This window comes from Rosa chinensis, chromosome 5 (genome assembly GCF_002994745.2).
Source record: "Rosa chinensis cultivar Old Blush chromosome 5, RchiOBHm-V2, whole genome shotgun sequence".
Lineage (NCBI taxonomy): Eukaryota > Viridiplantae > Streptophyta > Magnoliopsida > Rosales > Rosaceae > Rosa > Rosa chinensis.
This window is the reverse complement of record NC_037092.1, coordinates 77,911,064-77,926,067: the sequence shown is the minus strand read 5'-3', so window position 1 is coordinate 77,926,067 and position 15,004 is coordinate 77,911,064. Positions and strand designations below refer to the sequence as shown.

At 38.4% G+C, this 15,004-nt stretch overlaps 1 protein-coding gene and 1 long non-coding RNA gene across 2 annotated transcripts; both read left to right on the top strand.

The window, feature by feature from the left end:
- Positions 1-2,384: 2,384 nt before the first annotated feature.
- On the top strand, positions 2,385-3,371 carry LOC112164135 (zinc finger BED domain-containing protein RICESLEEPER 2-like). The gene has a single exon (XM_024300372.1). The coding sequence runs from the start codon at positions 2,385-2,387 to the stop codon at positions 3,369-3,371; it is 987 nt and encodes a 328-aa protein (XP_024156140.1).
- A 9,456-nt stretch (positions 3,372-12,827) lies between these two features.
- On the top strand, positions 12,828-14,964 carry LOC112202085. The gene is made up of 5 exons (XR_002937117.2): positions 12,828-13,001; positions 13,130-13,154; positions 13,226-13,276; positions 14,136-14,202; positions 14,897-14,964. It is a non-coding gene; the product is annotated as an uncharacterized LOC112202085 (long non-coding RNA).
- Positions 14,965-15,004: the final 40 nt, after the last annotated feature.

The window sequence follows — 15,004 nt, the reverse complement described above, 5'->3', positions numbered from 1 at the left end:
CTCTCACAACAAAAAGTTCTTGCGACAGAAAACGGAATTTGGCTGGCTCATTAGTCCGGACGCTGATGAACCAAACGAAGATCGATTGTCATGGATCCAAGTGATCGACCGGGATTCTTTAGTTATGTTGCCAAAACATACATGGCATTCAAAAGGCCACAACGACGTGGTTCGAGATCTCCACTGACGCTCGTGGAAGGGCCCAAAACACGTCCACTATGATAGTAAAAGTTTCTGAGAGTTGCTCTTTGCCAATTACCCCACCATTATTGTCGTCTGGTGCTATCAAGAAGCATCGACAATGCCAATATGGATTCTTTGGTGTGGAGAAGAGAGACCCCATATCTGATGTCATCCCATTGGTGCTATCAAGGAGAGGACCAGATCTGCTTTCTCTCTCCACCTCATGCCATCACTAGGAGAAATCAGTTCATTGACTTTGAATTTACTAGGGCTGGGTGTTTAAGCTCGCAAATTCGGACCGGCGGGCCGGGCCCTATATTTTTTTTTCAGCAAAACGGTTCGGGCCGGGCCTTCACTTTCAAAGTTACGGTTAAAGGTCGGGCCTTGACTTTCAAAGATGGAAAAGCCCGTCAGGCCCGTATTAGGTAAAAAGAGACATATGTCAATGTTTTATTGGTCAATATAAGGCCTCAAAATATTTATCATAGGATCAGGCAAACTGAATTCCCCACTAAAATACATAAACCTAAACAACATCCTCAGCCTCATTTCTTCCCCCAAACCCGATCTGAGAGAGTCAGAGAGAGGCCGCCTCCTAACCCGATCTGAACCTTCATACTGGAGAGCGCCTCCTCCGGCCGCTTCTACCATGTCCGCCGACGCCAAGACCCCTCTCTCTCTCTCTCTTCACTTCACATCACGGTCTTCACCTGCAACCTAATCAGTCTCAGTTGAGTCAGTTCCCAAACTCGATCTGAACCTTCATACTCGATCTGAACCTTCACGACTTCACTCCTTCAGTTCCCAAACTTAATCTGAACCTTCACGGCTTCACTCCTTCAGTTCCTAAACTTGATCTCAAACTTTCAGTTCCCACTTCCCAAACTCGATCTCAACCTTCAGTTAGCATACTCGATCTGAACCTTCCGTTCCCAAACTTAAGTTGAACCTTCATTCTCAGCCTTCAATCAGCATATTGTTTCATAAATTTGTGGGTTTCGGTTTCATAGCTTAGTATTTGTGGGTTTCTGTTTCAGGATTGGGCAGGTTAGTTAGCAATTTGTTCAGTTTCTCTTTGTTGCAGAAATTTTCTTTGTTCAGTTTCTTTCTCTTTCTCTTTGTTCATTTGTTGACTTGTTGTGATATTGTGCTAGAGTTAAGGTTCTGGTTTGATTTTGGGAAACTTCAAATTGGTGGCCTTCGAATTGGTGGCTCTGGAGTTGTGATTGTCTGGTGTTCTTCTTCGAACTATAGGTGGGTCTTTTTGTGGGATATATCTTTCTTAGCATTTAGTGTGTGACATAACTCATCTGATCCTTAAATCTCTTTCTTTTATGTGTGCAATGGTAAAATATGATTTGATTCGCCTCCCTATTTTGGTTGTAGTATGGCCACTGATGGGAATGCTATTATACCATCGTCGACAGCGCCAGTAGAACCAAACCTGAGAGTGCCTGATGCTCCGATTGCACCTACAGCTCCGACAGCTGCTCGTCCTCCAAGAACACTAAGAAGAAAGAGGAAGAGGGCTGAGAAGAAGGCGGTCAAGCCACTGAAGATCACAACCAGGTCCAATGTCTGGGAACACTTTGAGAAGTTTGATAGGCCAATAGTGGAGGTTGTGGATGGAAAGAAGCAAGAAGTTGGACGTGAAGTAAGAGCAAAGTGCAGGTATTGTCAAACTGACCTTGCTGGAGATTCATCTTTTAGTGGCACTAGCACATTAAGAAGGCATATTGAGATTGTTTGCAAACAATACCCTGGTAGGGCTGATGTAGAGGGGCAGCAGGTTTTGACTAGCGATGGGATGGCTTCCCATAGTCTAGTGTCTAGAACTTGGACTGAAGATGCATGTACTTTAGCTGCATGTAAAATGATAGTAGTCGCTGAACTGCCATTTAGTCATATAGAGAAACTTGGGTTTATGCATTTTTCTGAAGTAGCTATCCCTCATTGGACAGTCCCATCTAGACGTGCCATTGTAAGAAAGTTTTTAGAATTGTATGATGAAAAAAAGAGAGGAGCTGAAAATGGAATTAAGCAAGCGTAGGGTCTGTCTCACTACCGATACATGGACATCGGTACAAAATGTGAACTACATGGTGTTGACCGCCCATTTCATAGATAGTGGGTGGAAAATGCACAAAAGAATTTTGAACTTTTGTGTCATTTCCAATCACCAAGGCATAACCATAGGAAAAATGCTTGAAACATGTTTGGTTCAATGGAAAATTGATAAAGTGTTGACTGTGAGTGTTGATAATGCATCGGCAAATAAGGTTGCCATTGATTATTTGAGGAGAAAAATTGCCAATTGGGCTGTACCCCCTGTTTTGGGAGGCAAGCATATGCATGTTAGATGTCTTGCACACATTTTAAACTTGATTGTGAAATCTGATTTGACTATACTAGATAGAGCAATAGCTAGTATAAGGAATGCGGTAAAATATGTTAGGAGCTCTTCCTCTAGATTAGATGTGTTTAAGTTGTGTGTTGAAAGAGAAGTGCCTGAATGCACCAAGGTGTGTATTCTTGATGTTCCAACAAGGTGGAACTCTACATATTTGATGTTAGAGACTGCAATTCAGTTAAAGAAGGCATTTGACAGATTGGCAGAAGAAGAAGATGTGAAATATACAAACTACTTTGATGAGGATGAGGAACTATTAGAAGAAGAAGCTGTTCTTGAAGAGGCAAAGCGCAGAAAACAGATGAAGAGGGTAGGGCCTCCAAAAGAAGAAGATTGGGAGAGGGCTGAGTTGTTTGTGGGGTTTCTGAAAGTTTTCTATTATGTTACACTCCGGATTAGTGCAGCTACTAAGCCTACTGTACATAGAGCATTTCACGATATTGTTGTTGTAAATGCAGAGATTAATGCATTATTTAGGACGCCGGAAATGCAAGATGGAAGTGAAGGTGAGAAACTTATGGTTGAGATGGCTTTGAAGATGGGGACAAAGTTCCAGAAGTATTTTGATAGCATAGATGATGTGAATCAGCTGCTGTTAGTAGCCTTGGTTTTGGACCCTCGATATAAACTTAGGAATCTTGAGCATATTTGTGTGAAATACCTGCAATTTGACAATGAAAGTGTGAAAAGAAAATATGCCGAAGTGAAGGAGTTGTTGGTGTCTTTGACATATTTGTATGCATCATCGACTGCTACTCAAAATGGTCAAAAAAATTGAGGAAGAAAGGCTGTGAACAGTAGAAGTGTCACTACCAGTTCTGCAGCAAAGATTATGACAGGCAAAATGGCTGAAATGCTTGATGATTACGAGAGGGCGCTTGAAAACAGCTGTGAAGTTGTCGTGGAGAGTGAGGTAGATAGGTATTTGTTGGATCCTTTTGAAAAGCCACCAAAAGTAGCTGAATTTAGCATCTTACTATGGTGGAAGCTTAATGGTTCCAACACTACTACAGAAACCAAGATTAGGGACACGTAGGTTTTGGATACAATGACATCATTTTTAAAATGCGTCCTTGCATCATGCTTAGGACGTTCTAGTTTTTTTTCCAAAACACGGGGGAGAGCCGAGAGCATGGTAAACCAAGGCGCCTACCTCTGAGTTTGGTAAGGTCCCGAGTTCGATTCGCAGAAACCCAGACATAGAGAACAATAATGTAGAAGTATATATATCAGTCTCCCAAATCACGGCACTTTGCAGCAAAATTGAAAGAGAAAACCCTAAATTTTCACTTTCCCGGGTTCTCCAAAATTTCCCTCTCTATGTTTCAATTTCCCACCATGGAAGCTCGCCAAATTCACTTTAGAATTCACCCCGTTCATTTACTCAAACTGAGGTATCAGAGCAGAAGAAAAAAAGAAAAAAGAAACCGAGTTTTATCAATATGCTCTGATGCTTAATCACCCATCGAGCATCACTGACTTCGATCTATAGCTTTTCTTCCTTGCATAGTCTTCTTTTGCTGTTCTGAGGTGCTCAGGCTGTCTCTGGTTCCAGTATGCTCATAGAGTTCTCTACTCTGAAAGGTACCATCATGCCCATCTCCTTTACGTTTTGGGAAGGACTGAAAGATGACGTCAGTGACGCTTGATTCTAGGAAAGTTGGGACGAGGATGGCAGCATCCCCATCTCCTTTTCTCACACCTAGGCCCAAAATGCGGCATGGTACTGTTGATTGGAATTCGAATCACAAGGATAAGGAAGTTAATGTGCAAGTCGTGTTCAGATGCATGTCAGTTTTTTTCTCTCTTGATTTTACAGTTGATGGTTTGAGTATTGATTGTTACGGTTTGATAATGACTTGAAATCTCTATGAATATGTATGGGTGTTTATTTGTTGGGTTAGATTCATATTTGATTGCTATTGGTAATCTGGAATTGGGTTATAGTTATAGCCAGCTGCTTTGTGATTGGTAACTGGAAATATTTGTGGGGTTGCTAATTGATTTTCAACTTGCTGTGTTCTTAATGAAGTAGGGAGGAACTTGCAGTTCATTGTCACCAATTAGATTATAGTGTGTGAGACTTGATATTGTTTTTGACGTGTGGACCATGGAAACGTTTGTTTGTTCTGGTTTGGCATTGAAGTTTGTTTGTTCTGCTCATAGAGGCACTATTTACTCTTGTTGCTTTGTTTTGTTTTGCAGAGTCTATCATATGAAGTGTTTTCGTATTTCAAAACAACCATTACTTCTTCCTCACCAGCTCATCCAGAATTCATATTTATGCAAGAACCAGGTATTGTTCTCTCTATTCCTCGATGTACATTTGTATTATTTTCGAGTATTTTGTTATAGTAATCTTTAACTAGTTTTATTGTGCAACTATCAAGTAACCTACTATCTGTGAGTTTAAGAATCGATTTTGTTGAGTTGTCACTTATCTTTCTATAAGAAATGACTTTATTGAATCACAGGTTTGACATGTCATTTCCGTTCAATTTCCGTTACATATTTCGATTTTACATTTTTATCATTACGCACTGGTAATTGATTTCAATCAATTTTCAAATTCCTGATGGATTTTCTCAGTTTTTGTGGACCTCGCCGGAATTGAGTTTGTTTGCTCACAATTTTATGATTAGAAGTAAATTTCAAGCTAAAATTGCTTCAGAAGTGACTAAATCGGAGTTATAATGGAGCGATGAGATTTGTGTGCGGTGATTTCTCAGGGAATCAATGTCGGAGATGTTTAGAAGCTTCAGGACGCAGGGATCTACACCTGCAATGGCTTGATGATGCACACGAAGAATGTAAACCCAACTTAACCTCTGAATTTTTGAAACTGTAAATGTTCAAGTTGGATGTCCTTACTGTGATTGTTTTTTGGCAGAACTTGACTGGAATTAAAGGTTTATTTGAGGTCAAAGTCGATAAGATTTGTGAAGCTACTGAGAAGCTTGTGGTTAGTGCTCAAATTCTGTTGCGGTCTTGTACTAAGTCTGGTATTTGGTCTAGCTGCAAAAATGGCTGAGGAGCCATTCAGACTTCTGGTAAAGATTTCAGTACTTTACTCCCTCAGCTGGGTCGGATCCCTTTTTTTTCTTTATCTTTGTTTCCTCCCTTAATTATACAAGAGTTTTATTTAAGATCTGCATGGCTTCTAATACGTATGGAATTGACCATTCTGTTGGATAATATTATTGCATTTAGTCTTCCCATAATTATTACTTTGCTTCCAGTTCAACTTACATTCATGATTCAAGATATATATTTTGTTTAGGTTGCCAATGTGAATTGTGTGTCCCTAGAGTCATTGCCAAGGTATATATTCATGATTCAACTTTGCTGTACTGCTTCTGATTTTTAATCGTGTTTTGCTTTCAGATAATGAATTTTATGTGTGCTTGCTATCCATCATATCGTTCTTTACATAGGCCAAGTAAAAATGGGACACTTGAAGGTTAGCCTTTCTTATAACAATTTGGATCTCCATAATCGACACCATTTGTATTTCACATCCTTTTTTTCCCCCTTTTATCTTTGTTTCCTTCCTTAATTAGTCTATATTTCCTGGAGGAGTTCTCTCCATATTTTGTAGTAAGAAATGATGTCTCCCTGTATTGACAGTTGGGGAAAACAAAATTCTTGATGCTAAAACTGGTTCAGCAAGCAAGAGGCGACGTAGTACCAAGACTGTTAAAAGTGCAGAAATCATCATTTAACAGGTGTGCTCATCTGTATATCAGTATCTTTTTCTTTGATTTTTTTTTTGCTTTCATGCGATCCCCATATTACAATGTCAGGTGGTTTCACCTTTTCTTGGTAGGGTCTGTGCTGCTGTGAATAATATTCTTTAGAAAATGAAAGTTGAGATAAGGTAAGTTAAATTTCCACTGTAAAGTTGGAACAATTTTATATTACCTTTACCTTTGTGTTACAGTTCATCGAACTAACATGAATCAACAACCATATCTTTGTTTCTTTTTAGTTAAGGATACTTCAATATGCACTGGTTGAGTTTATGTTGGTTTGGCTAGGGGTCGACTTTGTTCTGTACCATTTTTATTTTTCAGTTTATATGTTCTGTACCAACTCCATCTTGTGGAGTTGTTGAGTGGAGCAAGTGGATAATATGATGAGTTTTCCTGCTAGAAGATCAGAAGTGTTTCCAAGTGTTTTAGTAACTTACAAATCAAAGATTGTATAAAACTAATAATTTGCATTATAAACTATAAACCCGCAAGTAGAAGCAGTATTAGGAATACTTGGGACATAATCAAGATTCAAGAACTAACCGAGATTTGGTCTTGCTGTGGCAGTATTATGAATTTGACTGCTTCTCAAACTTGACTCTTGTAGAGTCAACCAGTTTCTTATATTAACTGCCTTTCAAAATATCAAGTTGCAATGTTTCAGTTCTGATTTCTTCAACTCTGATTCCATATATATATGTAGTGGTATAGCGTGTAGGAGGTTTAAAAGTCATGTTATGCAGCTTGAAGCCCTATTGAGAGGAGTGGCGCCAATGTTGACAGCAATAGGTTTAGTTCCATCATTTCTAGCAACAGATTTTGATTATGGCTTATTGGTTTACTCTACAAGTAAGGAATGTTGCGTGGTTCTGCATGATTTAGATGCTTGTGTGTTTTGATGTGGTCATCCATATGTGGTTGCATCTATTAAGTTTTGGATTAAGATGCTGCTATGTAGTACGTTTTGTAATTTAATCGATTAATAGTAGTGTTATATTGCTCGCTTGCACTAATGTAAAACTTTTGATATCAGGTTGAGGACTAGCAAAAGAATTCGAAAGATCAAAAGGCCAATAAAGTACATTAACTACCGGGATTATACACGGTAATTACTTTTGCTTATGTCCTAAGTTTGGGATCATAGAGATTACATTTCGAAATATGACTGCTCTACAAAGGCAAATCACATAGTTCCAGATGGAACTTTGTTTTGCTTCTTTCTTTTGCCTCTGCCACAATTCATGATTTGCCTTAAGAAAATCTGTCTTAGTTATTATGGTATAGGTGATATGTGGGCTGAGTTTCAAATAAGTTTATAGCTTAGAAAATGGAATCAATAATACCGTGGTATGGTATTTATGCAATTGAGAACTTTCTATAAAAAGGCTAGAAGGTTTTTGGTGCCATGCCCTCTACTTATTACGTTCTAACTTTTGCTTGTGTTTCCAAACAACTGATCTTGTAAGCTCTTTCACTAATAATTTGCTTACTGTCTCCAACTATGTGTGATTCAAATTCATTTATATATATATATATGTGGGAATTTGATTTTGTCAACCCCATAAAGAAAATGCAGTAATATAAGTTCTCTTCTTAGTCGAATTGAGTGGTAAAGCATATATTTCTTCTCTGTTAATTGATATTATGCAATCTTGACAAGATTGGACAACTATCTACAACAATATTGTTGATTTTCTGGTATAGGTCTTGTGATTGAAGACTGAATTTTCTGCTTTAGTCATATTGTTTATTTTCTGAAACTATTGTAATGTAGGTACTTCTACGCATCAATTTTAGCTTCATGAGTATTAAAAACTAAAAAGACATGCTAAGCAGCAGCTTGAGTTTCTTCAGGTGTTTCCTCTTCGTCATCAGTCTTATACATGTTCCACCCTCATGATGCTCCTCTAGGTAACTACTATTAAAACTGTCTTTTTGTACAATGATTTGAGTTTTGTAATTGATCTTTTTGGTAACTTTTTCAGTTTTATAGATAAACTACATTTAGGTGGTTCTAGACTTCCAGTGCTATCTGATCATGGAAGTCCTATTGTAGGTGGAGGGACGTTCCCCTGTACATTACTTAATGAATGTTGTGCTATTTGTTTTCTTTAGATAAAGATCTGTACATTTGTATATATGTCTATTGTCATCTAGGATTAGATAAGATTAGAATGTATAACTAGGAATTAGTTACTAGAATGTGATTGTAGTCAAGTATATTGTAACAAGTAATAGATACAATGATGTTTGTTTTGGGATTGTAAAAATTATTTGTATGTAAATGTCTTCTTTTCGTTTCAAGGACATTTTTTTTGTGTGTTCTATAATAGATATAAGGACGTTTTTTTAGCGTCTTAATATACATTAGATGACCCTTTTCTTGGATTAAGGACACTTTTTAAGTGTCCTAATATACATTAGAGGACGCTCTTCTAATGTCCTTAAAGACATTAGAGGACGCTTTTTTAGTGTCCTTAAAGATATTAGATGACGTTTTTTTTTTAGATTAGAGGACCTTTTTCTGGAGTCCTTATAAACATTAGAGGACGTTCTTTCTCGTAAGTGACTTACAATGACTCCTTGATAGATGACGTATTTTTTGCATGTCATCTAAAGTCTTTGAAGACGTTTTTCGAACGTCCTAAAATGGTTTTTTGTAGTAGTGCAAGTATCCTAATCTCCAGCTAGTAGCAAAGGATGTTTTTGCTATTCAAGTGTCAACCGTTGCTTCCGAATCATGTTTTAGCACCGGGAATAGAGTAATTGATCCGTATAGGAGTTCTCTAACTCCTAAATCTGTTGAAGCATTAATATGCTTGCAGAATTGGATCAAATCAGAAAACGTGCAAAATATTGAGTTTTTTTTCCAACAATTGAGGAGATGGAGTTCTATGAGTTGTGTGAACATGGTACGTTTAATGTTTACATGTTTAATAAATCGAATATGCTATTGTTTTTTACTTTTTGATGGGGCTTAGTATTAATTTAATGTTTTTGAATGAAATTACAGAATATGCGAAGGAGAAGGCTACTGAACAATTAGCAAAAAAGGCTGCTTGTAGGGCCAAAAAATCGAAGATGGCTGCTGGTATTTGATTAATTGCTTGCTGCATTAGTTTTTGCTTGCTTGCTGCATTTTGCTGCTTTGCTTACTTGATGCATTTGTTGTTCTTCTATGCTTATTTGCTGCATTATCTTTTTAGTGTGTAGTGCATTATTATTTGCTTGCTGATTTGCCTTGTTGTGTGTAGTGCTAGTTGAGTAAAGCTGCAGCTTGAATGGTTCTTTGTTATCTAAATCGATTTATGATGGTTGTTGTAGGGACAAGTATGGAAGCCAATTAATGGATGGCTGCATTGCTGGTGAACTGCTGGATTGAAGACTAGAAGAATGGCTACTAAGTTGCTGTATTTGAATTAGGACTTTCTATTTCATTGCATATTTGTACTTGAATTTGGACTTCGTATTTAAATTTGGACACTTTGTATTTAAATTGTAGCTTTAATTGTTCTTGATGAGTACTTGAATTTGGATATTATGTATTCTGGATATTCGAATTTGCAGCTTGAACTTTGTATCTTGATATTGTGTTTTGATTCAAATCTTCACCAGGTTGATATGAATGAAATCTGGATGTATAGCAAAGTAGATATAGAAATGGTAAAATACAAGTTTTGGGCCCGAAAGCCCGCAAGCCTTGCCCGAAATGAAACGGACCGGTCCCTGTTTGAGTCAAAACGGGCCGGGTCCGGGCCCAATGAAAAACAGGTCGGTCCCAGACCCAGTTAAATGATTGTTGGACCCGGCTCGTGCCCAGCCCTAGAATTTACCTTATCCCATTAGGGAGTATCCTATTTGATTATATTTTTACCTTGTGGAAAATGTATTTGCCAACACCAAACAAGTTAAACATTAAATTTGGGGTTTGCCATTCAATCTATTAGTTTGATTTGGGGTTGGGTTTTTCATTCATAAGTTTCTTCTTTGTAAAATTTCTTTGACTAGTCTAATCAACCACAGTATCATATACCCATTTGGGGAGGGGGTTAGGGATAAATAGAGCCTTAACCTCATATTACAATAGGTAATGTATTCTAACATCACTAGTTAACAAAGAGTGTACGATTGGCTCCTCTATTTGTTTTGACAAAGTTGTGACATAACGGAAAGATAACTCTACTAAGGAGAAACATCATAACAAAAAGTACAGCTTTTCTACTCTACTATGCTGCCGCACAAGATCTAATCTGGCGACACTATGTTTCATCCTGCCACTAGGAGGTTGCTCTCATTTCAAGACAGATAAACATCTCACTAAGCCAAGCAAGGCACACTGATTGTGCAGACCGGGACGAAGCCCACTATTGTCAACCATACTCTGATAGGGACTTATTGGAAACAACAAAAAAACAAAAACAAAAACAAACAAGCAGAAAAAACTACAAGCAAGAGCCCACAATGGGGCCCAAATACAATGTCCAGGTCCAAAAGCCCAGGAGAGGAGCTGATGCCATCCCTCAACCCAAGCTCGCATCTGCATCATCACCACCATATCGCCGCCACCCATGCCGCAACACCTTTGATGTCGGATCCACACCATCGTTGGAACCCCGCCGTTATCGGACCACCAACAGAAGTAGCCACCCACCATCACAAACTAGGGCTGGGATTGGGCCGGCCCGTGTAAAATTTATAGAGCTCGAAACGGAATTTTGGGGCAGGGCCTAAATAAATTTTTTTTTCAGTTTTAGGACCGAGTTGTGCCCAAGCTGTTTTTTTTTTGGCCCAAAAGGCAAAAAAAAAAAAACAACAACAACAACAAATCTATTCTCATATTGATCTTGCTCCAAACCCATTCCTCCGCCCTCCAAAGCCACAACTCAGATTCGTCCTCCAATCGGCATAGCTACAGAAAAAATGAAAAACTAGAGAGAGAGAGAGAGAGAGAGAGAGAGAGAGAGAAATTTTGGGGATGAGTAAAGACAAAGGAGAATTCTCTCATTAATTCATTATCTACAATTGATCTGATGGGGAAGGAGGACTAGGGAGAGAAGGGAAAGAAAAGAAAAAGAGACAATGGAGGCATTCGCGGAGAAGAATAAGAAGAGAGAGGAAAAAAAATAGAGGGGAGGGAGGAACAAGAAGAGACGGGAAAAGAAAGATGAAAAAGAGAGACAAGAAGAAAGAGTCCAGAAAGAAGAAGAGAGAAGAATAGAAAACTAAAAAAAATGACTAATTGAAGAGAAAGAAGGGAGAGAAGAAGAGAGTCTAGAAAAGAGGAAGAGAGAAGAATAAAAAATTAAACAAATATGAGTAACTATACATGAGTTCGGGCCTTTAGGCTTTTTTTTTTTTTTTTACTTTTAAGGACCGAGCCCGACCCGTTAGATAATGTTTTCAGGCTGGGCCTTATAAAACTGTCAAATTTTTTAAAGGGCCCGGACCATTTGGATCAGGTTTAGGATTTTCTGGCTAAATACCCAGCCCTATCACAAACCCCAACCACGCCGCTGTTGTACGATCACTGATCTCCTCCAACCCATCACCAAATCAAGGTGCCTTTACTGCTTGCCCAATACCTCCGTCGTGGATCCACCCATCAATGCACCAAAGAACAGAGACGAGGTCAGAATCATGCGTCCCAACACCAACCTCCACCATCCCATCCACCCATTGATCCCAACCCGCCCTCCCCAATCTAACCAGGCTTAGATCCGCCCATGATGCAGTTGCACCCTTCAACTGAGAGAGAAAAACCAAAATCCTTGACCCCAGCCTTTGGGCGTCGAACAAACAAACGGAAATTAAAGATTGAGAAATATAACTATCTTATTTGATTCATTCTCAATAGTCATGAGATGATCATCTTAAGGTGATCCTTTTGTTGATGGGCTCTTCACGAAGTGGTTCGTGAATGTTTATGTATTGGATCCATAATCACGCATGTTCGAACAATTGTGGTTTGAAGTCTACCACAAGATGAGCCTATGTAGACCCCCATATTTTTTAATTTTATTTTATTATTATTGTTTCTTTTAATTTGTCGTAACGTATGAAATTACGTATTCGTGAGGTACAAAAGTATTTGAGCTTAGGTTAAGACTTTGAGGCCATTTAAAGGATTAAGAAATTCAGAGAAAAATCCAATTTGGGTCTAGAAAAGTATTTTTAAAGTATCGAGGCTTAGGACAAGCCCGGAAAATTTTTCCGAAAGGATTCGGTGAAGTATCGGAGAAATAAGGATGATTGAAGATGTAATTTCAGAGTGGGCTTAAGGAAAATTAAGTGAAAAATGAAAATGGAACAGCCCAAGCCCATTGGCCCAAAAGGAGGGCAGATTCGACTTTTCACAATTAAATTTGGGAGAGGTATTTAAGGAACACATCCCTCGCAAACCCTAGCCACTTCCCTCATTTTCCTTCAGCTCTCTCTCTCTCTACCCGACACTCTCTCTCTCATCCTCCTTGCCGGAAATCGCCGCCGTCGCCGGAATCCCAATCCTCACCAAAATTTCCAGATTTCTTCTCTTCCTTCCCTCTTTCCATTTCTCCAACCAAAACCAAGAAATTTGGCCATCCAACCCTCCAAAAACCCTAGAACCCGAAGCTAAATTGGGGCTTTTTGTGATTTCTTCTTTCCAAGCTTAAATCAAGGTAATACCCCTCCTAATCTAGCCTCTATTCATCCGATCTACATCTATTTCTTCCTAAATCCGAGTTTTTGATTTGGATTTGTGATTTTGTTTGCATGAATCCGGTTTCTCCTTAAACCATGAAGCTAGGCTATGGGTTTGGCAAGGATTTTTGGTAAGGATCTATCCATGCAACCTTGTTTTTGAGTTTTTTGGTTGAGATGTTGATGTTGGACGGATTTGTAGGTGAAGAAGGCCAAGGAGAAGGAATAGGACGTGATTTTTGAAGAAGAAAGGGTAAGAAATGGGTTTTGGACAAACCCTAGAATTTTTGGAATTTATTTGGTTGATTTTGATTATGTTGAGCTATTGTTGTTGTTGGAAAAATTGTGAAAAATAGAGATTTGAAGATGGTTTAATTAGTAGGATTTTATTAGCATAATTTTCATAGTGTTGGAATTTTGTGGTTGAAGATTTGGTGATTATTGTTGTGTAGTTTTGGCCAAAAGAAAAAGAAAAGGAAGAAGAAAAGAAATGGGTTTGTTTTTGGAAGAAAAGGAAAATAAAGAAAATGGTAAAAGTTGGATTAAATGAGGTTTTACTGTGGTAAAGTGGTAAAAAGTGGAGAAGGTGAAGGTAAAAGGTAAATTCGGTAAAAAGGAGGTAAAAGGTAAAAGTGAAAGTGTGGAGGCAAAAGTCATGGTAAAAGTGAAAAGGTGAAAAAGGAGAAGTAAATGGGTAAAAATAAAAGTAAAACTTTATTTATAATTATTTATTTATTTATTTTTAATAAATAAGAATTATTTACTTATTTATTTTTAATAAATAATAAATAATGGTAAATAAAGTAATACTTGGTCAAAAGTCAGAAGTCAAAGTCAAAAGTCAAAAGCCAACTCCGAGAGTTGACCATGGTTGACCAACCTTGTAAAACGTGGGGATTGACTCAACTTTGGTCGCTCGGATTGGCGAAAGTTTTGCGGAGTGATAAGGACGTTTTACTTTTTAAGAAAGAAGTTAGTTTCCCAAATTGGTAAAGGTTGAAATAAATAATTAATGGCCTCATTGAAATAAAAAGGAATTGGTGTGCGCGGTTACTTAAAGTTGACCATGATGTTTACCTGGATAATTACTTACAAATTAAGTAATGGTTCAGGAAACACGATCGTTAAGGAAGCTTAAGCGGAAAGCATCAGAGTGTGGAGTATGCCAGCATTTTCTAGGTAGGGTGAGCTGTCCCTTCCTTGTTAGAGGCTTTTCTATATATGTGGAATGCTCTAGTATAATATTATATTGCCTGCAACTATGTTTTTGGTAGTTCATTAGTCGATGCCTCGTGATACATTTGTTTTCAGAACTGATAATTGTTGATTGCGAAAACCGAGCTAGACTTGCATGTTGAGATACTGTACCCTTTGTATGTTTGTGTTTGTGACCTGAAAGTGAATGGGACCTAGACGCGTAGATTCCTAGGGATCCCACGGTGTCGATAACCGTGAACCTCCGGAGGGGGCTGTGCTCCTATGTTTGTTGAGGAAAGGTGAGTACAGACAGTGAACTAGTCATAGGAGACTCAGAGCCAGGAAATTGACACTTTCTCTACTTGTAGCCATAAAGACTATAGAGTAGTTGGCCGGTTCTCAAAGGATGACGAACCAGGTCGGTCACCGATTTATTTAGTTTAGCCGGCAGGTAAGTATCTCGGAGCTCAAAGTTGTGTGAAGCATGCTGCATATGATTTCCTGAAACGAAACAACTGTGATTGTTTTTGTTTGCATTTGTTTTACTCGATTTTACAAATGCGCGCAAATCTATATTCTAATGGTTATGTTTTACCTATTAGTTTTCAAACCTAACTAAGGTTGGGCTGGCCCCTATTGGGCTAGCGAGGACGAAATGCTCACCCCTACATTTCAGGTTACAACGAGGTCATTCCGGACGATTTGGATTAGAATTGGGTCATTGGCCGAGTTCGTGTTTTGCTGTTCCTGTTGCTTGAAGTTCTTCCCTTTTGGTATTCCATCG